Source organism: Tetrapisispora phaffii, chromosome 10 (genome assembly GCF_000236905.1).
Source record: "Tetrapisispora phaffii CBS 4417 chromosome 10, complete genome".
Lineage (NCBI taxonomy): Eukaryota > Fungi > Ascomycota > Saccharomycetes > Saccharomycetales > Saccharomycetaceae > Tetrapisispora > Tetrapisispora phaffii.
In genome coordinates, this window is record NC_016529.1 from 440,387 (window position 1) to 463,452 (window position 23,066).

General features: G+C 34.4%; 12 protein-coding genes across 12 annotated transcripts; 6 read left to right on the forward strand and 6 right to left on the reverse strand.

Annotated features, from left to right (window-relative positions):
• Positions 1-66: 66 nt before the first annotated feature.
• TAF6 (TATA-binding protein-associated factor TAF6) lies at positions 67-1,590 on the reverse strand (the record flags this gene model as incomplete). Its single annotated transcript, XM_003687401.1, has 1 exon — positions 67-1,590. The coding sequence occupies one exon, from the start codon at positions 1,588-1,590 to the stop codon at positions 67-69; it is 1,524 nt and encodes a 507-aa protein (XP_003687449.1).
• Positions 1,591-2,036: 446 nt separating this feature from the next.
• Positions 2,037-2,303, forward strand: DAD3 (Dad3p; the record flags this gene model as incomplete). Its single annotated transcript, XM_003687402.1, has 1 exon — positions 2,037-2,303. One exon carries the CDS (start codon positions 2,037-2,039, stop codon positions 2,301-2,303), a length of 267 nt encoding a protein of 88 aa, XP_003687450.1.
• Positions 2,304-2,606: 303 nt separating this feature from the next.
• Positions 2,607-3,740, reverse strand: ARC40 (Arc40p; the record flags this gene model as incomplete). The annotated part of the gene is made up of 1 exon (XM_003687403.1): positions 2,607-3,740. The coding sequence occupies one exon, from the start codon at positions 3,738-3,740 to the stop codon at positions 2,607-2,609; it is 1,134 nt and encodes a 377-aa protein (XP_003687451.1).
• Positions 3,741-4,308: 568 nt separating this feature from the next.
• On the reverse strand, positions 4,309-6,174 carry CUE3 (Cue3p; the record flags this gene model as incomplete). Its single annotated transcript, XM_003687404.1, has 1 exon — positions 4,309-6,174. One exon carries the CDS (start codon positions 6,172-6,174, stop codon positions 4,309-4,311), a length of 1,866 nt encoding a protein of 621 aa, XP_003687452.1.
• Positions 6,175-6,634: 460 nt separating this feature from the next.
• On the reverse strand, positions 6,635-6,991 carry TPHA0J01980 (uncharacterized protein; the record flags this gene model as incomplete). The annotated part of the gene is made up of 1 exon (XM_003687405.1): positions 6,635-6,991. One exon carries the CDS (start codon positions 6,989-6,991, stop codon positions 6,635-6,637), a length of 357 nt encoding a protein of 118 aa, XP_003687453.1.
• Positions 6,992-7,487: 496 nt separating this feature from the next.
• On the reverse strand, positions 7,488-9,719 carry RMD9 (Rmd9p; the record flags this gene model as incomplete). The annotated part of the gene is made up of 1 exon (XM_003687406.1): positions 7,488-9,719. The coding sequence occupies one exon, from the start codon at positions 9,717-9,719 to the stop codon at positions 7,488-7,490; it is 2,232 nt and encodes a 743-aa protein (XP_003687454.1).
• Positions 9,720-11,952: 2,233 nt separating this feature from the next.
• MLC1 (Mlc1p) lies at positions 11,953-12,387 on the forward strand (the record flags this gene model as incomplete). The annotated part of the gene is made up of 1 exon (XM_003687407.1): positions 11,953-12,387. One exon carries the CDS (start codon positions 11,953-11,955, stop codon positions 12,385-12,387), a length of 435 nt encoding a protein of 144 aa, XP_003687455.1.
• A 679-nt stretch (positions 12,388-13,066) lies between these two features.
• Positions 13,067-14,233, forward strand: ARC1 (Arc1p; the record flags this gene model as incomplete). Its single annotated transcript, XM_003687408.1, has 1 exon — positions 13,067-14,233. The coding sequence occupies one exon, from the start codon at positions 13,067-13,069 to the stop codon at positions 14,231-14,233; it is 1,167 nt and encodes a 388-aa protein (XP_003687456.1).
• Positions 14,234-14,758: 525 nt separating this feature from the next.
• On the forward strand, positions 14,759-15,843 carry RPL28 (60S ribosomal protein uL15; the record flags this gene model as incomplete). The annotated part of the gene is made up of 2 exons (XM_003687409.1): positions 14,759-14,807; positions 15,443-15,843. The coding sequence occupies 2 exons, from the start codon at positions 14,759-14,761 to the stop codon at positions 15,841-15,843; spliced, it is 450 nt and encodes a 149-aa protein (XP_003687457.1).
• Positions 15,844-16,239: 396 nt separating this feature from the next.
• On the forward strand, positions 16,240-16,962 carry YGK1 (5'-deoxynucleotidase; the record flags this gene model as incomplete). Its single annotated transcript, XM_003687410.1, has 1 exon — positions 16,240-16,962. One exon carries the CDS (start codon positions 16,240-16,242, stop codon positions 16,960-16,962), a length of 723 nt encoding a protein of 240 aa, XP_003687458.1.
• Positions 16,963-18,244: 1,282 nt separating this feature from the next.
• TPHA0J02050 (glutathione peroxidase) lies at positions 18,245-18,724 on the forward strand (the record flags this gene model as incomplete). Its single annotated transcript, XM_003687411.1, has 1 exon — positions 18,245-18,724. The coding sequence occupies one exon, from the start codon at positions 18,245-18,247 to the stop codon at positions 18,722-18,724; it is 480 nt and encodes a 159-aa protein (XP_003687459.1).
• A 228-nt stretch (positions 18,725-18,952) lies between these two features.
• On the reverse strand, positions 18,953-22,180 carry ISW1 (chromatin-remodeling ATPase ISW1; the record flags this gene model as incomplete). The annotated part of the gene is made up of 1 exon (XM_003687412.1): positions 18,953-22,180. The coding sequence occupies one exon, from the start codon at positions 22,178-22,180 to the stop codon at positions 18,953-18,955; it is 3,228 nt and encodes a 1,075-aa protein (XP_003687460.1).
• Positions 22,181-23,066: the final 886 nt, after the last annotated feature.

Genomic DNA, 23,066 nt, shown 5'->3' on the forward strand with positions numbered 1-23,066 from the left:
GCATTATTTATATATTATTACTTAATGGTATATGCTATCGCACTGCAGCATACCATTATTTATTGTTTATTCACCAAAAAAGATAGCTTGAATTAAAGCTTTGGAGTCATCTCTTTTTAATACGTGATGTGCAATTGTAACACCACATCTTTCGACTAGTTTCTTTTGTTCTTCATCAGTCACTTCACTGTTATCTTCTTGTGATAGTTGCGGTAAGTCATCTTTCAGAATCAATAGACAGTTAATAATCATATTGATCAAGTACCTCGTTTCTTCTGGAGTGAATTTACCAGGTCTATCTTCATCGAAATCTTCTAAGGCTATATTTTGTTCAGCAAATGCAAGTTTTGACCAACTATGAAGGTTTCCTAAGAAAAATCTAATGGATTCGGCCTCCAGCACTGAAATGCCACGTAAACAACCGTAATAAGTACCGAACGCACGATTAGTGTCTAAAAATGTCTTCAACAAAGTTCTCGTTACACGAGGCTTCAAAGATTTGTATATTTGTGGGTATTTCTTTAATAAATAGTCTAATAGTGATGCAGCAAAATCACGTAAAGCATTTGTCTTCTCTAAAAATTCACTTGTGCTTTCAGCTGATTCCTCATTTTGAGAACCTCCAATTTTTTTGGCTAACAATAAAGTTAAAATTGAAGGCATTAAGGAATGAATATATGGATCTAAAAATATGGATTCATTACTTAATAAAGCGTAAATCATTTCTAAAATAGTTGATAATAAATCTAAATCAGATAAATGATGAGTTATTTGCTCTGCAATGAATTGAATAAAGTATGGTACCAATTGATGTAACCCACTATCTGTCTTCAAAGATGACAATGCAGCAGCCTTCATGTATTGCGCTTCTTCACTTTCTATGTTTGGATTTGTAAGTGCAGAGACAACTTTGTTGAAATATATTTGTAATTCTTTTGATAGAACATGTTTAACCAAAGGTTTAATTTCTGTGTTTTGACCAGGTTTAACAGTTGAAGCCTGATAACTATCTTTATCTTCGGATAACGAGATAGGTGCAGTGGAAGAGGAAGATTGGATACTATTGTCATTCAAAGCTGTCACGATAGCACCTCTCACCATTGGAGGTTGGGAGACTCTTATATCGTTTAAATTAGGATTTTGGGCAATAGCTGGTTGAATACCTTCAACAGCTAACCAATGTGTAGTAAATGTCGGTAATCTTGGAACTTGTGGTAACGGTTCATTAATTAATTTATCAAAATCAACTTCTTCATCGTCAACATAATATAAAGATTGACCCCCTTGTGCACTCACTCTATTAAAAGTTATACTTCTGTTTCGAGCAGATCCATCGTGATAACCATATAATGGTTCGACGTTTAAAATACGCAAAGCTTTAGCGATGTCATCTGTCGTCAAAAGATCTCTCTTCGAATGTCTCTTGAACTTCACAGCTTGTTCGATGATTTCTAATATACGATACTCCACATCCATAGCTAAACTTTTCAAAACATCTTCATTAATGTTATCAACACCTAATGATTCAGCAACATCCTTGACAGTGTCGTGAGGCGACCAAATAGAATATGATTGTTGTGGGTTTGACATCGTTGAAAATGCACTCGAACTGATTATTGTATAATGTATAACTCTGAAATGATCTACCTCCAACACTCGAATGAATCTTTGGCACGTTTAATCAATTATACATCATTAATAGTCTATTGATATATCAAATTAAATAAACTTATTCTTTAAATTTGAACTCTTTGACTTAGAATTTGTTTTTCCAATTTTTCAATTTAATCGATGTTCGTCGAAAACAGAAACCTTCAAAACCAACATCGACAACCCTGTAACCCAAGCTAATGCCAATATATTAAAGATGTAGCTCGGTAAGAGGTTGAAACTGGGTAAGTTAGTGGATCATTATGGTGTTGTATTCCCACTCAGTGTGTTTGCTTCCAAGTTTTCAATTTAAGTTGGCAGTTTCAAAGCTCATAAAAACTGAGAGTAAATTAAAAACCATACGCCAAGATACAATATTAATCAACATGCCAGAGGAATTAAGTCCATTACAGCAAGATGTACTCGATAGGTATTCAAAATTAGCCAACATTTTACATTCATTAGATGATACGTTGAATGAGATAAATACTTCGTCGACGGAGTCCAGGACTTCCCCTGAAGAAGTTATTAATGAAATGAGAGAAATAGAGATCAAGATTGGGTTAGTTGGCACTTTACTTAAAGGTAGTGTGTATTCATTCATATTGCAACAGAAGAAACAAAAACAAGAGCAACAGCAACTACAACAATAATAATAATGGTTTAATTGGGGAACTAGGAATGCTCTCATCCCACAGATGGAGGTGACTTTATTGCAGGTACATTTTTATATTTCATTTTGACTATCTGGTAATGCAATCCAAATGGGTTACGGTTGTATGCTTTCAGATAAAATCAGTTGTAAAATTATATTTAAGTTTAATTAATTCAAATTAAAGATATTTTGAAAATAAATCTAATTTGTAATAAGTTTTGAAACTATATTCAGTGATGAATCTCATTATAATAGTTTACAAATCGTATACAAAATTCATCTTTCTATAGTATATCATCAATTATAGATTATATAAAACAATTTCACCATCTAGACCACAAGATGAAACTTGGCTGACTTTTCCGTTATTTTCATTAAAGACTTTTAGGTCTACAATTGCATTTAAATGGGCACTTTCCTTGACAGAGGCAGAAACAGAACCTTTTAAATCTAACTCTTTGAACTTCTTCAAAGCGGAGATACCAAATGTTGGGTTGGCTGTTTCATCATCATCTGCAGAAATATCTAAAGAATTGATGGATTTGGCAATACCTTCTGAAGTCTTGTTGAAGTCCTTGGAGAAACCCCAGGTACCGTTATTTTCAGTAAACAAGACTGGGTGACGAGTATAACCAGCACATAAAATAGAAGCTTCATCAACCCAAACAACAGTACGGTATGGCAAACCTTCTGGAGCATCGACACTTTGAACGTTACCTTGGTAGTCGGCAACATTCAAAGAACCATCTTGGGCAACGTAGGCAATTTTCTCCAAGTTGGAACGCCATTCGACATCGTTGATGTAAGAGCCTTGATAGAACTCTCTAATTAAAGAACCGAATGGGAACTTTTCACCCCATGGTGAGTTTGTAACAGCTTCCTTGGTGTCTAAACCCTTGATGAAACCAGAGAAGACACGCATGTAACCATCAGTACCACCGGTAGCCAATAAGACACCGTTTGAGTGCCATGATAAAGTGTTGATAGTAGACTTGATTGGTTTTTTAATATGTTTGGAAACCCACCAATTGTTTTCTTGTTCGTAGTAACAAACGGCGACGATTCTTGCACTAGAACCAACAGCAAATTTGTAACCATTTGGAGCCCAACTCACAGCAGTTGCAGCTCTGTTGATACGCAACAAGACTAGCGTTGGCTTATAAGTGCCATCGCTTAATGGTTCCCAAACGTAAGCATTACGATCTTGAGAACAAGTAACAATACGTCCATGAATAGAAATATCAACAGCGGTAACAGTTTTGTCATGGTTTTCCAAAGTCACATGTAACTTTGGGGGGGAATTGGCACCTTGCATTCTGTAGATGTAACATTTGGTATCGCAAGTAATGGCCAAAATAGTCCTGTCAGCAGAGAAACAGTGGGAATAAATTGGACCTTTGACCAACTTAAACTTAGCTAGAACAGAGTTATCCATGGCTGATGATAGTTTGATTTAAAATAATAGAGTATTGCAGGAATATGTCTATAGTAATTTTCTTTGAGAAGATACTAATGGAAAATATTAGGTATAAAAGAACACAAATTTTGAATGCTAGGATGAAGGAAACACTGGGAGACTCTCAACCAATGCGGTATATATTCAATAGTATTCTAATGTAATTTGTATATGTCTATTCATAAGAGTCAATGAATAAATAACAAACAAGGAAAAAAGATCAGTTCTTAAAACTAAAGTTCGTTTTATATATTTGTCAATTTCTATGAAGTGCTAAAGCGAAGAGTGCCCCTATAAAGTGAATAGGTGACAGATGATATAGAGACGACAGCAATGGTTTAGAATGAAACTCGAGGTAAAGGGTAAGCAATAGAACTTTTAAAGGTGCAGGTTGTTGTAATCCCACTAGTGTTTTTGATTTCACTATCCCAGAATATGGCTGTGTTACAAGAACTGTTTAAATACGAATGCATATTGATATAAAATTGGTTACCAAAAATTTATATAGTGACAATGTAGTATATATATATCAGTGATTATACCTTTGCTAATTTCTTATCGTGACCTGCCTTTCTGTTATGGTTGGCATTCGAGCTTTTATTCTTTTCGTTTCTATTATACTGTTTTTTTTGGCTGTTGGTGAATTAAATTTAGTTGGTTGTTTTTCTGTGGTGGTTTTATTAGATGCATTCTGTTGAGTTTTCTGTTCCTGTGCTTCTGCTTTCGCTAGTTGTTCATTGACTAATTTATCATGTCTGTTTTGTATAAATGAAACTTTACCTGATCTTTTGTTTCCCTTGAACATGAATTTTTCTTCTAAGATCATTGCCCGTTTTGGTGATCTTTCTATCATACGGGCCCAGCCTTCAATTTGTTCATCAGACCAAGTTGTATCGCTCTTCATGCTTTTCCTTATTTTAGAACCTCTCTTATTCCTCTCAAATAATGATTTGTCTTCCTTGAGTAGATTCCATAGGTACCCTTCTATGTGATCGTATTTGGATGTCTCTGCATTCCCTGTTATATTCTTCTTTATGTTGTCTTTATCGATTGCTACTCTTCCATGATTTGCCGAACGTTCAACTTCTAAATCTTCATAGGTATCGTCTTCTTCGTCTTCGTCGTCTTCATACAATAACTCTAATGCTCTCGAAAGTGTCTTGTTCTTAACTGCATCTGGTATATGATCGCTGGATATATTGATCTTTTTGTTTCTTTTTCTAGCAACTGGATAAATAATGTTCGAATCATTTTGAAGTTTTGCTTTATTGTTCTCTGATTTACCCTTTGATTTAGCAGTTTTCTTCTCTTTATTTCTCTCATCGACTGGGTGAGGTGGAATATCGTCGACTATTGATGGGTTTTGGAATAAAATATCAGTAACTAATTCCACGTTATTGTCGTATCTAGCTAAAAGGTTTACAAACTGATACTTGGTGAGGTGCGGAAACAGTTCACTTAAAGTTGCTATAACTTCTTCACTCACAGCAGGATATAAATCATGTTCAATGGAAGTACCTTCTTCATTCTCATCAGAATCAATATTCAGAAAGAGAAGTCTCGTCTTAATCCCTGGAATTCTATTCTGGAAATTTTCATTGATCAATAGTGAACCAATTAATGGATACATGGATAAATTCTCTAGATTAATAATTTCCAATTCTTTTAACACTCGAGCTATACTCTCAAAACTACAAGACAACAGCGTTATAATAGCCATTTGTTTAGCAAGTTGACTCAGTCTGCCTTTACCTTTATTCCATTCTTTTTCCAAAAATTCCAGCCAACTAGTAGAAATAAATCTATCTGCAAAATCTTTAGAGCCATTCGAGTCTCGGGAAAGCAAATACTCCAATGCCTTCAAGTCTATTCTTGTAAACTTAGCTTCATCTACCAATCTTCTAATATGTTGTTGGATTTGATGGCTCTTGTTGATCTGGGCACGTTGGGTGTTGATTTGAGGCTCCACAGTACCATCAATCAATCCCTTCACCACATCTCCGTGTTCCTCTCCATAAATTTTAACGATGTCCCATAGAGAATCACCATTTAGTTGAAAGTATATTGGACCACACCTCTTAATTAATGCAAAGACCCACATTCTCAAATAATTCAATGCAGCTGACACCTCTTGGTTCTCACCAAGACTCAAGATTCTGCCTTTATCGGCAGCCATTTCACTCAAGTAACCTCTTAAGAATAAAATCAAATTATCATATGTAGAAGATGATAAATATGTGATATTATCTTGCTGCATCAAATATTCAAAATAAACCACATACGTCTCTAGAATGTGTGCCCAAACAACAGGATCCTTCTCTACTAGAAGTGCTCTTAATGCAATAGGTGGGAATTTAACAATCGGGACGTCTATTTGAGTAATATTCCCTTCTATCTCTAGTACTTTTGACATGGTTAAAAAAGCTTCGAGGATGCGATTCAAAATAGTATACTAGGTAATAATCAGCGTTATATCTAGGATATTCGATTGGAATACACCAAGTTGTATGTTGAAACCAGCCTTTTAATAACAGTTTTTAGTTTTTGTATTAATATTGTAAGTGAATTTGAAATTCTTATTCCACAGAATTTAATTGAAAGACTTCGGGAGTTCCAATGTCACTAATTCAAAAGAACCAAATTCGACTCACTGCCTATATTAATTTATTGAACGGTTTAGAGTTTATGATATATACTATAGAGATATTAAATATAATATATATGAGTTATAGCTATTTATCCAAAGATTGGTTCAAAGATTTCTTTAATCATTGTTATGGGTTCCTGGAGATATCAAATCTTGAGTTTCAGGTCTCAAGACTTTATTAAGATACATGTATGTATGCGTATATATGGAGAGAGACAGTTAACCATTAGTCATATACCAATGGTTTGTTGTTATTTTCCAGTTGTTGTTTCTCTATCTGTTCCATCACATGTGTCTTTTGTGACTTACTTCTCTCTGAAGCTAGTTTCTTCCCTAGCTCAGTTTTTGTTTCTTTCTCAATGTTATCATCAAACCTCTTCTGTGCAGCTAATCTTGCAGCTTCCTGAGGTGATATATTCTTTTGATTCGAATCAGTATTTGCATCAGATAGTTTAGAGCCCGAACTAACTGGTTTCGTTACCTTTTTATTCACCACAGTCTTATTGTTTCTTGCACTGACTGTCTGTACAGGTTTCGTGTTGGTACTTAGACCTTGATCTGACTTGCTAGCACATATACCCATTATATATGTATTTCTGTATGATATTCTGTTTCTACTAATGTTGAGTGAAAATAAATCCTAAGAGTGTTCCAACCAGTTGCTGATCTATGTACATCTACCGATTGGTTCCTTAAATGATGCTTCATGTCAAACGATTCTTTAAGAGCTTCGATTTTCAATTCTATAAAACAATGGAATTGCGAATAATATTTACATGCATTTTAAGAATCTTTAGTTATTATATAGTTCGACTGAGTTGAAACATTGTTAATTGTATTATCATACAACACTGGCAATACTTAATGTTGAAACTGTCTTGTCTATTATTGTTATATATATATATCTGTGTGTATATGTATATAATCGATTATCTATAAAATTTGTGTGATCAAATGGATGCTATGAACGGTACTATGGAAATGTAGTAAGTAGCTCCATAAGTTCAAAGGAAAGTAAACCTCTTTAAGTTGAATTGTCTTTATATTATATGTAGTGTTGGGAAAATTTTAGTCTTAATTCAATAAGAAGATTTTAAATTATGCAATTGAGGGATAGGAATATCTGAAATATCTAGAGATGAGAAATTTTTCAATGCAGGTTGTAGACATGAATATTTAACAGCGGTGCCAGATGTCAATCTAGTTAACTGTCTCGAGTCACGGCAAAATGAGGAGTAACATTTCACTATTTTTAAATATAATATGATTCTGTCAAGGGCTGGTCCGCTAATATGTTGTTGGCTCATACCAGCATTGGCAGCTGCGGCTGCAGCTGCTGCTGCCATATCATCAAAAGCACCTGAAGCATTGGCAGCAGCAAATGCTGGGTGTAGTAAATCCATATGATCTCTTGAAGGCACTCTAGAGAAAATATTGATGCTGCTTGTGTTACTTAATGGAGAATCAGAAGGTGTAGGGACATTTGTAATATTATTGTCACTGGCCACTTTTGTCAGTAGTCCAGCATCATCATGAGCCTTCAGATTCATTTGATTGTTAGTCACTGTCGAAAGGTTGAAATTCATCTGGGCCCAAGTTATTGTGGCGTCTCTTAACGCTGCCCAATCTGCATTAGCAATGAATTTCTGACCAATTTCATCTGATTTGACGACTAAATCTATCCATCTTTGCAGTATAGCTTCATTACTTGAATAGTCTACAGATCCCATTGATTTAAGTAGGATTCTGTAAGCAACTATTGTCTTCGGTATTTTGAAATGCTCATAACTTTTATCAATATAGTCAATGACATTTTGATCACGCCATATAGCACATTTAGTTAAAATGATATTGAAAAATGGTTCATCAATTGATTTGACTGTGCTATATGTTTGAATAATGTTTTGCAATATTTGAAAGCCATTGATTTTATCATTTGCAAAGTTTTTGAAAAAAATATCAAAAAATGTGTCATTTAAGGATGAAGAAATACCATGATTAACGTTCCTTCCGTAATGCAATGATGATATGTACCATATTTCATATACACGTTTAAAATCATGTAATTGGTCCCAAATATTTCTTAAGAATGATTTAACGTATGATACTTGTAAATCGATTTTATATGGCATTTCATCGTTTAATGCTTTGTCAAAGAATGTTTGGGCAACATGTAAGTCTTTACATTCACCAATGAATGATAAATGTGTTTCGATTAAATAACCATATTTCATCTCTGTTGATTCTTGACATAATTTTTGAAATAGTTGTAAAGCCATTTCATTTTGACCTGCAGAAAGTGAAGCTCTAATCATACCAACAGATAAATTGGGATGGAAATAGTTAATCATTGATGAAGATTTTTCATATAAAGATTGGATTTCTGGATATGAAACTCCATTGTCATATAAAATTGGTAAAATGACACCTACTACTCTTGGATTCAAAAAAATGTTTGATGTGAAATTGTTGGTACCATTGATAGCTGTTTTCCAAATCTGAACACTCTCCTCGAATAATAATAACTCTTTGAATGCAGTGATTAAGTGCATAGCACCATATTCGTTTAACTCTACTTTATTATTCAAAACATCTTGTGAAATAGTCCGTAAAGACTTACATAAATAATTTGTCATTTCTTTATGGAAAGATTGTGAATCATAATCTGGTTTCTTATTCATTCTTGTCAATTGATTTCTGTTAGCTCTAAGACCGTTGTGTAATAAATGGACCAATTTTGATACTCTATCTGAATTCAATTCTGGAGTGGCAATCAAATCATGATACAAACCCATGGCTCTTCCAATAGAATCCCAAAAAAGAGTGTTTGTAGCTGAGTTTGGTGGCTCAAATCTTTTACCTTTTTCGTTTTTACGTCTTGGAGTCTGTGACATGTATAAAGTCTGTGATACACATTCTTCAAAAGCTGTGACATTTTCGAACCATGGAGAATCTGGACTTGTTGGATTGTAATGTTGAACTGAATTTTTATTTGAATTAGAATTAAAATTAGATCTTGGTTGACGTTTGTTTGCAAGAGAGGGATTTTGCATGAGATTATAATTGTTATTAATAATCTTGTTCTTTTTATTGTTTTTCATTATTTTTTGTTTATTTTGTTGTTGTTGCTGGTGTTGTTGCTGGTGTTGCTGCTGGTGTTGTTGTTGTTGTTGTTGTTGATCTTGATGTTGTAAAGCTATAACTTTGCTTTGATTGCTATCATAACTCATAGGATTAGGATGGTTCTGTTGATTTAATGATGTCGCAATGATACCTTTTGAGATTGCTGTATGACTCCCCAATCTTAGCATGGTATATTACCTAATTTAGTGCTTTGAAATGTGGGAATGGGTCACAATCTTTTTATTCTTTTGAGACAATATAATACTTCGATCTGTATTCTTGTCTAATAACTTCTTTTATAAAAGAAGATATACTTGTGTTTTAAACAATATTCAAGATACCAAACTGAAAAGAAAAAATTTTCTTTTGTAATTAATTACTAATGAAAGCATCGGTGGATAGTATATCCATAAAAGAAAAATTATTATATAAAGTTTAAGGTTTAATTTTATCATTTCAACATGTGAGAGAGAGAGAGAGAGAGAGAGAGAGAGAGAGAAGAAAAGAAGAAAAAAACTATAGTATATGCACAACTTAGCACATATGCTACATTAATGTTCAAATGGCACCGGTATGCCTTATTTGCAGACAATGGATTAACTAATATTGTGAAAATTCTTCTACAAGCTTCTAAATATTTCAATGAGTATAACACTTTGAAAAAAATATGAGATAGGAATTCATAATATAATTTCGTCTCTTAGGTCTTCCCTTCGTAAAAATATGCAAATAAAACGGCAAAAAAGACACAAACGATCAAATATGGTTATAACTGAGATCCAAATAGTCAAGTAAACATTATACAAGATAACATAAGGAAATAAGATAAAAATACATAGTGGTTGACAGTTACGAAAATTTGATGTTAGTTAGAAGTTCGAAATGATAACTTTAAAATTTCGTAATTAACAAAAACTTTTCATATCCGGTTTATCGCTGCATTAGACAAAGCCGCGTGCAAACACACCAATGCAAAAAGCAATTTCGGAAATGGTTGAGAACGTAATGAGATCGTTAATGAAATGAGAGAAGGAGAGAGGTGTATTTTCTGCTCAGGAAGCTGCAGCTTCCTGAGCAGACTAAACTGGTTTATGTACACATATAATATGCCTCAGTGGTCTCGAGCACTGAGGGTAAGAAAAAGAAAGCAGACAAGTAACGTCAGAATGGACTGCGGGTGCAACGACGACAACAGCGAAAAGGCTGTCGGTTAACTTTTCAGATGAGTGGGAGCGGCCAAGAAAGATTCGGTAGCGCGCTGGAGAGTTGATCTCGTCGGCTGGCTATGTTTTTGCTAAAATACGTCTCTTCTGAGAATTCCAACAAAAAAAAGAAAGAAAAAAAGAAAAAAGAAACAAGTCCGAGTTTGCACTGTAAGTGGGTTGGAGCAGACTCTCTCGACAACGTAATGAAGGAAACCCTTTTCCTGTACTTCCTCGCGAAGAAGTATACACACACATGCTCTTGTTGCATCTTGCGAAACTATCTAAACGTATTTTGGACGACCAGTTACTCCCATTCAAATTGTGCAATAACAGCAGCTACATTCTTGAGCAACGAAAACAGATTTTTCACAGCATTGCGAATCCGCTCCAGTGGGCCTAATCGGGAAAAATACATCTTGGATCGCATACGGACACGCACACGCACACGCACACGTACACGCGGAAATTGGCTCTTGCATCTCGGCAGAAGCACTTCCATAATCACCGTATACTTGCCAAACACAAAAACGCAATAACGCAACTCGTTCGCGTGTGACAGCGTGTGCATTCTTCAATGCGCTCTCTTGTGCATTCACGCATATTACACGGCCAGATGTTGTGTAATAGCACTTCGAACTTGGGATGGTTATTGTATTTGCGCTCATGGCTCCCCGTGCTGCATGCACCTATGTGGCAGATGTGTTCTAATTGTTTGCAGCAATGACGAAAATGAATATATTTGTGTGCGCTTTACGGGCTTCAGGCCCGCACCTCATAGCATCGAACGTCCCGAACATGAGACTAAGTGGCCTCCCAGTCCCTTTCACCGAACCATGCTCTCTTTCTCGGGTCTTCCACCAACTCTGGACATCTCAGCAATCACACCAAACGAAATTGCATTTACCCAGCGTTACCCGCTTTTTATATTATATTTGTGTATACTTCAGACGAAAAAGGAAATTCCGTTTTGTTTAATATGGTAAATACTTCAATTTAATCTTAGGCAGAGATTGCTAAAATAACACCAAATCATGAAACTTTAGAACATCTAATTGATCTCCAGAAATTAAAGTGCACACAGTAGGTACACCCACCCGCATACATACATATAATATATATATATATATATACATGTGTCCGTTCGTCCAGGAAAACTTACATAATACAGTCTAATATATATAGTCCCTTTACCCAACAAAGCAACTTAGAATTAACCATGTCCAGTGACAAGAGCAATAAAGACATCTTCACTCTCTTTGACAAAAAAGGTCAAGGATTCATATCGAACGAGTCGTTCGGTGACTATTTGAGAGCAATTGGCTACAACCCAACCAATCAGCAAACTTTAGACATCTTGGAAAATGCTAGTGGTGATCTAACGTTTGACAACATCATGTCTCTTGTTGAAAAGAATAAAGATATGTTGATCGCAACTACCACTGGTAAAGTTGAGGATTTCATCAAGGCCTTTGAAGTCTTTGACAAAGAATCAACCGGTAAAGTATCTGTTGGTGATTTAAAATATATGTTAACTGGTCTAGGTGAAAAACTTACAGATGAAGAAGTTGACGAGTTATTAAAGGGTGTGGAAGTCGATAGTGATGGTGGAATCGACTACAGGAAATTTATCGAAGACATACTAAGACAATAAATATGATCTTGACACACAAAATATACATATATAATATAACAACATAGCAGTCATGTGTGTATCAGCGCATGTCTATATAGGTGTAAATACTACTTAATGCAAAAAATAAGTAAAAATTAAATTTATCATTGCAAGATTCATGTTTAGTAAGTAAATAATTGCTTTCAAAAATTGGAACTTTTCACTGTACAACAAAAACGTTAAAATTCCTAAAGGTTTCAAATGAATCAATATTCAGTAGCTAAAATCAACTCCAATGCATAAATTGCCAATATAGTACAGAAGGTGTCGCATTCGAGAGTGTTAAATGCTAATTCTCACACTAAAGCACCAAATATAGTAGTTTACAGATTAACCAAGTACATTATCTATATGTTACAACCATTTAAATCACGTGCATATCACGTGAACTTAGGCAACAATTTCCATTCTGTATTTCGATTTAGCTAATTAAGCTTTGAAAATTTTTTGGAAAACTAAAACAACATCATGAAGTAAAATAATGAATATTAATTGATTAACTATCCACGAGATCAATGACAAGGGCGGTTTTTATAGCTTATAAATTGTATTTAACGTTTCTTACAAAGTTATTCTTTTCCTTTTCCGTGTAAAATTCATTCATGAACGGTTAATTTTTTTTGTAATTGTATTTCACGTAAAAGAAAAGGCTATTAATATGATTGCACATACACACACCTCTCGCATAATGTCTGCTTTAATTACCAAGTTCGAATCACTATCCATTGATTCTAAATTCGATGATTTATCAAAGGAACAAAAAGCCACTGTTGCCCAATGGGAATCTGTTGTTGCTAATGGTTCTATCAAGAGCTCTTTAAATGAGTTGAATGTATCTTTAAGAGATTCTACTTTCTTGGCATCCACTTTCAAGCCAACTTCCACCGATATTAAGGTTTTCGAAGTCACTTTACCAATATTAAAGGAACTAGTCTCCAGCGACAAAGACATCAAGACTACTTATATTCAATACAGACATATTCTAAGATGGTTAGATTACATTCAAAACTTATTAGAATTGCCAGGAAATGAAAAGCTCATAATAAACCATGACATTGAATTGCCACGTGAAATAATTGAAAAGATAAAGAAGCCTGCTGCTGGTGCAGAAGGTGCAAAGAAAGGGGCCGACAAAGCCGGTTCAAAGAAGAAAGAAGAAAAGAAGGGTGGCGATGAATCCAAACCAAGAGGTAAGCCAGATGAAGAAACCTTAAAGAAATTGAGAGAAGAAGCCAAGGCCAAAAAGGCTGCCAAGAAGGCCCAACAAGCTCAGCAACAAACCGAACAGCAAGCCCCGGCCAAGCCAACTGCTGGTGCAATTGATTTCCGTGTTGGTTTCATTCAAAAGGCCATCAAGCATCCAGATGCCGATTCGTTATACGTCTCAACCATCGATGTCGGTGACGAAGAAGGTCCAAGAACCGTCTGTTCCGGTTTAGTCAAGCACTTCGAATTGGAGGCCATGCAAGAACGTTATGTTGTCGTTGTTTGCAACTTGAAGCCAGTGAATATGAGGGGTATCAAGTCTACTGCTATGGTCCTATGTGGTTCCACCGATGAAAAAGTCGAATTTGTTGAACCACCAACTGGTTCCAAGGCTGGTGACAAAGTTTTCTTCGCTGGTTTCGGCGATGAAGAACCAATGAAACAATTGAACCCAAAGAAAAAGATCTGGGAACAATTACAACCACATTTCACCACTAACGAATCTTTAGAGGTCATCTTCAAGGATGACGAAGATAAAGAAACTCCAATCAGAAAGTTAACTAACAAGAACGGTGATTCTTTCAAAGTCGCTTCCATTGCCGGTGCTCAAGTCCGTTAAACACCTTAATACTCACAATATAGAGTACTTTTCACCAAAATATATATATAGATATATACATATGCTACAGAAATAATTTAATAAACCAACTTAACGTGTAATAAACTTCAAATAATGAATCAGTTCTCACATAGTATCTAATCAGGGTCTTCCATGCATACATATGACTGCTTTGTTAAACCCATACATCCCGCACATACTGCTAAATGTGGTCACAAAGAAATTTAAAAAAATTAAAAAAATATAGTTTTTGTGTTTCGTGAAAAAACAGCTGTTCCAAAAACAAAGAAAACGACTCTTTTTTGAAAATGTTTCATTTCGAGCTCATCGAATTTCCAAATTGGAAACATGAAAAATTGCACAGCGTAGACTAATGTTCATTTACAATTATATTATATATATAACAAGATGTCTATTTAAAGATTCTAATCAGTATATATTTGAAGTAACCTATATTGAGCTTTTTAGAATTCTTTTTTTCTTTTGATTCTAACTTAAGAGAACCACTCCTAGACATATAAAGAAATGCCAACCAGATTTACTAAGACTAGAAAGCACAGAGGTCACGTCTCAGGTATGTAATTCCATTTGGAAGAGGGAATGAAAGAACCAAGACGATGATTATCTTTCTTTGACTTAAAAAAAGGCTGGTGTATTATTCAATTTGTTTTTAATTATACGTTGTTGACATGGTTTCCATAGTTTATTTGTTTTATCAAAGCTTATATGACCATAATTTGCTCTACATTTTATGTTCCAAACAAAGATCAATACTGTCATTGATACTTTGTTCTTCATATTTATTGTTTTTAAATGATTTAATATTGAACACTCTTCCAATATGAGTTTTGATAATTGTAGGTAAATTTTTGGAGACTGTTTTTAATGCCATCTCTAATTGTATATTTATTAAACTACCAATATATTTACTGAAGGGCGGTGCCATGTTGTGTTGTCGTATGCAGATTTTGCACCCATTATCAAGTTATTCAGTTGATATTGATATTTACCAGAAGGTGAAATTGTTTAATACACTGTTGCTTTTCTTTTATTCATTATTAGAAAGCTAATTATTCGTTTATTGGTTTTTTGGTTTCTCTTTTTAATTTATATTATTACTTTTAAATTGGGTTTATTTTACTAACTTTTATTTTGTTTTACGTTGTTATTCTAAATGAATTCGATTAAAACTCCATTTTTTCATTACAGCCGGTAACGGTAGAGTTGGTAAGCACAGAAAGCATCCTGGTGGTAGAGGTATGGCCGGTGGTCAACATCACCACAGAATTAATTTGGATAAATACCATCCAGGTTACTTCGGTAAGGTCGGTATGAGATACTTCCACAAGCAACAAGCTCACTTCTGGAAGCCAGTCTTAAACTTAGACAAATTGTGGACTTTGATCCCAGAACAAAAGAGAGATGAATACTTAAAGTCCTCTTCTAAATCTGCTGCTCCAGTCATTGACACCTTAGCTGCCGGTTACGGTAAGGTCTTAGGTAAGGGTAGAATTCCAAACGTCCCAGTCATTGTCAAGGCTAGATTCGTCTCCAAGTTAGCTGAAGAAAAGATCAAGGCTGCTGGTGGTGTTGTTGAATTAATCGCCTAAATAATTTAATTATTCATATTTAGTTTATTTACTTTAATTCGAAACTTTGATACCTGTCAACAATTCGACGCATCTCAATATAATAATGTCAGTAAAATATGTATATGTATGTATGGTTTAAAACGAAAATGTCAGTCCCTGCTTCTCTACTTGACTGCTTTTACATCTTTTAGCTTATTCAAAATAGTTTCGAGATGAGTTTTATTTCACCGTTTAACCCAATCGGGTATAGGCATCAACATATTTTTAACGGGCATTGGAATTGTAACGTCAAAAGAAAAAATTACTGCGAAGAAATTTGTCATGAGCAGACACACACACACACACACACACACAGATTTATAAAAATATATAAAGAGGGCATAATATATTATCATCTGCTGTGGGTTCTCCGTCATGCCAGGTTCCATATATTTGAATGACTCTGGAAATTTCGAGCTGAAAAATAAGATACATGAATCAGATATACCAACCATGACTGAACTTGAATGGAGACCAGAAAATAATATTCCTGAGGAAATTAAAGCTATCTTAAAAGAAGAACAACCTAACTATGTGTTAAGTGTATTGAACATCGTTCAATTGTTGAAGACACAGAAGAGAACTGGCTGGGTTGATTTTGGCATCAACGACTGTGAAAGCATTGCTGACCATATGTACCGCATGGGTATCACTAGCATGTTAATAAAGGACCCAACTGTGAACAGAGACAAATGTGTCCGTATTGCATTAATGCATGATTTAGCAGAAGCTCTTGTCGGCGACATTACTCCAAATGATACAGCTGTCGATAAAGACGAAAAACATAGAAGAGAATTATCTACTATCGAATATATCTGTAATGAATATATCGCTAAATACAACCCGATTGCCGCAGAGGAAATGCTACAAGATTGGTTAGCTTACGAAAATATCAGCACGCTAGAGGCCAGATATGTTAAAGATATTGATAAATTCGAAATGTTAGTTCAATGCTACGAATACGAAAAGAAACACAACGGGGAGAAAAGACTGGATCAATTTTGGAGTGCTATGAAAGCTATCAAGACGGATGAAGTGAATGAATGGGCTGCTGATTTATATAAAAGACGTACCGCATTTTTTGAATCATTAAAATAATTCAAAAAGCCATAAATATATATATCCTTATACTATCTAATACCATATACTAATAAGAGATGGTCAAATATCAATAGACACGCATATACCTGTGTACACCTATATACATATATAGTGGGTTGCATGGCGCAGACCGTAATATGGTCCCATCCAATCTAACTCCAGGACGACATAAAACGACGTCGGGGGAGTCCAAAACAGGCAAGTAGTTGCGATTCAAGCAAGAGAAAGCGGGTGCACAACGTAGTTACAATGAAGCGACACCTCAATCTGTGTCACTTCTTGTATCGAGACCGTTCCTCCACAGTCTCCAATAACCTCTTTTCCAAATCTTTATGACCACGTAACTAAACTTCCAGATACTGATTGCTGTTCTCTACATTCCAGCTCCCAGCCATCCACTCACATACTCACTATAGGCGTTACTTGACCTTGCGATAACATTCACAGTGTCACAGGCCTCATATGTTTAATAGTGACAGCTCCAGCTGGGCGGAGTTAAGATTATACCATCTTCGAGACACTCGGAGATTAGCGAGAACAGTGTTTTCTGGTTCCGCGGAACGCAAAAAGCCCAAAAAAATCAAAATTTTTAACATTCTTCGTGTCTTCTGATTATTAATTGAAATTTCGAAATATTTTTGTTACGAAATGTTTTTCGAAGTTCGAAATTAGTACAATGACGATGACAATGTTAAAAGACTAATGCTTGAAGTTTGACGTTTGAAGCTCGTATATTCCATGTAAAGAGTTGTGCTTTCCGAAAATGTATGGTAAGACAATGAATTGTGTTGGTATAGTGTGGAGAAACAGTCGAAATACCGTTAGGAAGTAATTTGATGATGATTAAACGGGTTCGTGGTTAATAGTCTAGTTACTGAGGTTCACGTAATATTTCTTGTGTGTCTGGAACGTTTTTTATATGCTTTTATTCAATCTCTAATTTACACATTTTGAATCATCTTGTGCATTGCCATTTTACTGTATGATCACTAGGTCTTCTCTTTCTTATTTCTACTGTAACATTATTTTCAAGGCTTCAATTTATTTATGAAAAATAAAATAAAATAGAATACAATAATATTAAAATTAAAACTGCAATTGCAGACATCAGCAAGTAAAACTTGAACTTTGAAATATATTTAAACAGGCCTTTTTCGTTGCATTATTTTCAAATCCAATGTTATCTTATCTAATTATATTAATTATCTCCATTTGTTTTATTTATTGCTATCAAAAGGATAACAAAACCAATATCAATAACATTAAAAAAAATATCGACATGTCATTCTATGAACTAACTCCAAAAGACAAAGCTAACCAAGATTATCCTTTCCAACAACTTGAAGGTAAAGTTGTCTTAATTGTAAATGTCGCTTCCAAGTGTGGTTTCACTCCTCAATACAAGGGTTTAGAAGAAATATATCAAAAATACAAGGACCAAGGTTTAGTCATCTTGGGCTTCCCTTGTAACCAGTTCGGTCATCAGGAACCAGGTAACGATGAAGAAATTAGTTCCTTCTGTTCATTGAACTACGGTGTAACTTTCCCTGTCTTGAAGAAAATCGATGTTAATGGAGCAAACACAGACCCAGTTTATGACTATTTGAAGAATTCCAAGTCTGGGCTATTAGGTTTCAAAGGTATTAAGTGGAATTTCGAAAAATTCTTAGTTGACAAGAAAGGTAACGTTTACCAAAGATACTCTTCTTTGACCAAGCCAACTTCCATCGAAGAAGACATCCAAAAATTATTAAAATAATTCTTCGGACTAACACTACGCTCTGCTAATCAATAACATTCTCCTACAAACTTAATTTAATAATACTCTATTATAATACATACAGTAACATTAATCGACTAAAAATAAATAAAAATAACAATATATGTTACTTTAATTTGCCGTTATTCTTTTATTTTATTTTATTATTATTATTATGATACATGTTCTTACATAGTTAGTTACTTATAAAGAAAATATAAGTTTTCATCATACTTTAGCCTTTTTATTCACTTCTTCCTCTTTTTCTCCACCGTTTTGCAACAATGGTTCTTCTAATGGCCTTTTCTTTAATTCTGCAGTTTCAATTTCAGTTCCAGCCTCAGCTTTAACTTCAGATTGGGCTTTAGCAGCCCCAGCTTCTTCCTTCTTAATCTCTTCCTTCACTTTCTCACCTTCTATATCCTCATCGGCGATTCGTTTCTTGTTTTCGTCAGTAAGTATTATCCCATCATTGAATTCTTTCTCTAGGCACTGTAGTAAAGTATTACCTCTTCTAGTCAATTCGATTGGGGTTCTACTTTGGAAGTAAAAGTTTAGTTCGAATAGTGGACAATCTCTGATTTCATCTCTGACTCTTTCATATAAATCATCTCTGTCAAGACCGTATTTGAATAACATCAGCATTATAAATCTGTCTTCTTCTTCAGAATAAGTTCTTTTATTAGATGACGATGGTGGATGCTTTAAAACCAAATCAAATAATGGATTGGTGTATTGAGAAATCTTACGACGTAAAGCTTCTTGTTGGAACTTGATTCTCTTGATCTTATCTTCTTCCATCTCAATAGTCTTTAATATTTTCTCATAATCATCAACTCTTTCTATGTTAGCCCAGAATGCTTTAGCATATTCACGGACTTCTTCAACACTCTTACCAGGTGCTAATTCCATGGCAATAGCCTGGATAGAATTTCTACCATACTTACCTGACAAAGAAATAAATTTTCTGAATTCCAGTTTACCCCAATTGGAAAAACCTTCTTTTTCTAGTTCTATCTTTTCGGCTTCTTCTTCCTCAGTTAATGGTTGGGCATTTTGGACACTTAATTTCAATAATGCTAATTTTTGCTTTCTTTCAGATTCATCTTCTATATCACCGTAAGTGGATTTTACATCATCCATATTTGGTGTGTAAGCCGTTTTTTTAGCAGTCCACATACGCTCTTTCTCATAAAGTACCTTTAACTTTGGAGATAATAATTGATGCGAGTGGAAAGCGTGAGGTCTTGGCATTCTTGGTTGAGCTGGGGTAGATGATCTACCGGTTTGCAAGACATCCTTGTAATAACCATCGATATTATAGTTTTCTTTACGTTCACGCTTAGTTGGATTAAACCAAGTTGGACTGATTATATCTTTTTGAACTACCTTCTTCTTAAAATCAGTACCATTCCATTCATAAGCAGAGTCTTGATTGAATCTTTGTAAGTCATCCAAACCTAATTTATCGTATTTTTTATTTAGCATTTTAGTCTTGTCTTCAGATGATGCAATCAAAGCATCAAGGTCGAATTCACTGTCTTTGTCTTCACCATTTCCTTCTGGATTTGGTGTGTTTCTATCAGATGAAGTTCCACTGACGTTACCACTAGAGGTTTGCTTGAACACATCGGCAGCACCATGTTGAATCATTGATAACAAAGCATCTTTTTGGTCACCTTGACTTTCCTTCTTCTTTGCACCACTTCTATTTTGTTGAATAACTAATTTATCTAATCTCAATTTTTGTGTAGCTCTTTCGATAATTTTCTCTTCTACAGAATTATCTGTAACCAATCTAAATACCTTAACTTGCTTTTTTTGACCAATTCTATGAGCTCTATCCATGGCTTGCAAATCAGCTTGCGGATTCCAATCAGAATCAAATAGAATAACAACGTCAGCAGAAGTTAAATTAATACCCAAACCACCTGCACGAGTCGTTAACAAGAAAAGAAATTTATCTGAATCTGGTGCGTTATAGTCATCAATAGCTTGGATTCTATCTTCATGAGCTGTTGAACCATCTATTCTACAATAATTGTAGTTTCTAAAATAACAATAATCCTCCATAATATCTAATAATCTAGACATTTGACTAAAGATCAATACACGAGAACCTTCTTCTTTAAATTTTTTCAATAGTTTATCCAAAACCTTTAACTTGGCAGAATTATAGACTAAATGCTCATCTGTAGTATATGGTGGACCTGGTTCGGCACCATCAAATAAATAAGGATGGTTACAACATTTTCTTAACTGCATGACGATGTTCAATAATCTGGTTTTGGACTCTTTATTACCACTGGAAGCATTAACAGCATCTATATCTTTTTCTAAGATTTGTTTGTACCATTTTTTTTGCATAGTTGACATACCAACATACACGTTTAGCTCCTTTTTAGGTAACAAAGATGTTTCGACTTCACTCTTAATACGACGAAGTAAAAATGGTTGAAGAACCGTGTGTAATTGTTTGACAACTTTATCCTGATCATCTTCCGAACCTTCATTCGAAAACCAGTCATCAAAATCTTGTGCGTTAGAAAATATATCTGGAAGTAAGAAATTCAATAAAGCCCACAGTTCATGTAAATTATTTTGTAATGGAGTACCGGTAATCAACATTCTGTTACGTGACTTAAATTCTCTCAAAACTTGAGATAACATGGATTCCTCATTTTTGATTCTATGAGCTTCATCTATAACAATATACTCCCAATCAATTTTTCTGAAAGCTGACTTTTCCCTAATGATAATTTCATAAGAAGAGACAACAATATCGAAATCACAACCTACTAATTTTTTTTGTATCAAACCAGCTCTTTCTTCTTTATCACCTTGTAATATAAAAGCATTGACTTCAGGTGTCCATTTATTAATTTCTCTTAACCAATTGTTTAAAGTAGATTTTGGTGCAATAACTAAATATGGTCCTGGTTTTTTTTCAATGTATCTTAGATAACCCAGGAAGGCAATTGTTTGTAGCGTCTTACCTAAACCCATTTCATCTGCCAAAATACCAGATAAACCACTCTTGTACAACGAGATTAACCAATTAATACCTTGGATTTGATATGGTCTTAAAGTACCGTCAACATAACTTGGTGATTCTCTGAATTGAAACTCAACATCATCCAGAGCCTCATTGTCTTCTTCATCAATATCACCACCTTTTAACAATTCTGCATCTTCTTCTTTCTCAGTTTTTCTTCTTCTCTTATCTTGATGAACTGATTTTGCAGCTTTTTTAGCAATCTCAATATCAACAATATCCAAGACTTTCTTAAACTTTTCATCAGTCTGTGCTCTAGTCTCAATAAAATGTCTAAACAAACCACTTAATGATAATAAATGTTCAAATCTTTTTGCAGTGGCTTCCGTGTCAAAATGGTTATGCTTGTCGTTTGATAAAAGATAACGCTTCTTATTCTCCTCAGGATCCCTGGAAGGCATATTTTCCTGTAAGGGTTTCAAATCATCCCAATATTCTGATCAACACTCATAACTAAAAGTAATTCCTTAGTTTCTTATCAATATCAGATCCTAATCGTAAAACTAAAAAATCACTCTAGAACAAGATACAAACAATTCTCTATACTATCAACTAATATGTATTTAATATTGGATACACTATTCGAGGAACGACAAAACAATCACTTCGACAAAGATAGTAACAATAATAATACAAAAAATATATATCTTAAGTTAATTATTATTTATAAAGTGCATATACATATATACTGTTTTGTAAAATGTTTCTATGTCAAGTTTCCATTTTTCACTTTTTAGTTTTACGGTTTCGTGTTTTGATTTAAGCTTGCAAAGAGAAGTTGAAGATGACAGACGATAAAGAGGTAAAAGAACGTCACAAGGTCATGGGTACACAGATAGTAGTGAATACAATATTGGACATTAATCATGGTCTAGTGATAATGTGTATGATGTTTATATTTGAAGTATTAAAGGAGCCTGTCTCCTTTTGAGGAGAATTCGACTGGGACGCATTGGCGATTATTCAAGCATGCCAATAAATGCGGTTTTTTCTCAAGAATATTTAACTGAAAAAACAGTAATAGAATGTTACCAAGTGGGTGATCATCGATTGTCTGAAATTCAAGAAGTAATAATTGTCACAATCAGTGTCAGAATGCTTGCATTTTATGTTTATACACCTTTGTTCTTCCTTTTAAACGCGTAAGAGCAGAGTGCTTCTAACGTCGTTGCACTGAAAAAATCATTTCAAACATGCATGACAAAATGAGATGAGAAGTTCTCCATTTGCATTTGGTTGAACTATACAATCATGGTTATAATTCAATTTAGTAATGCATTTTGGTAT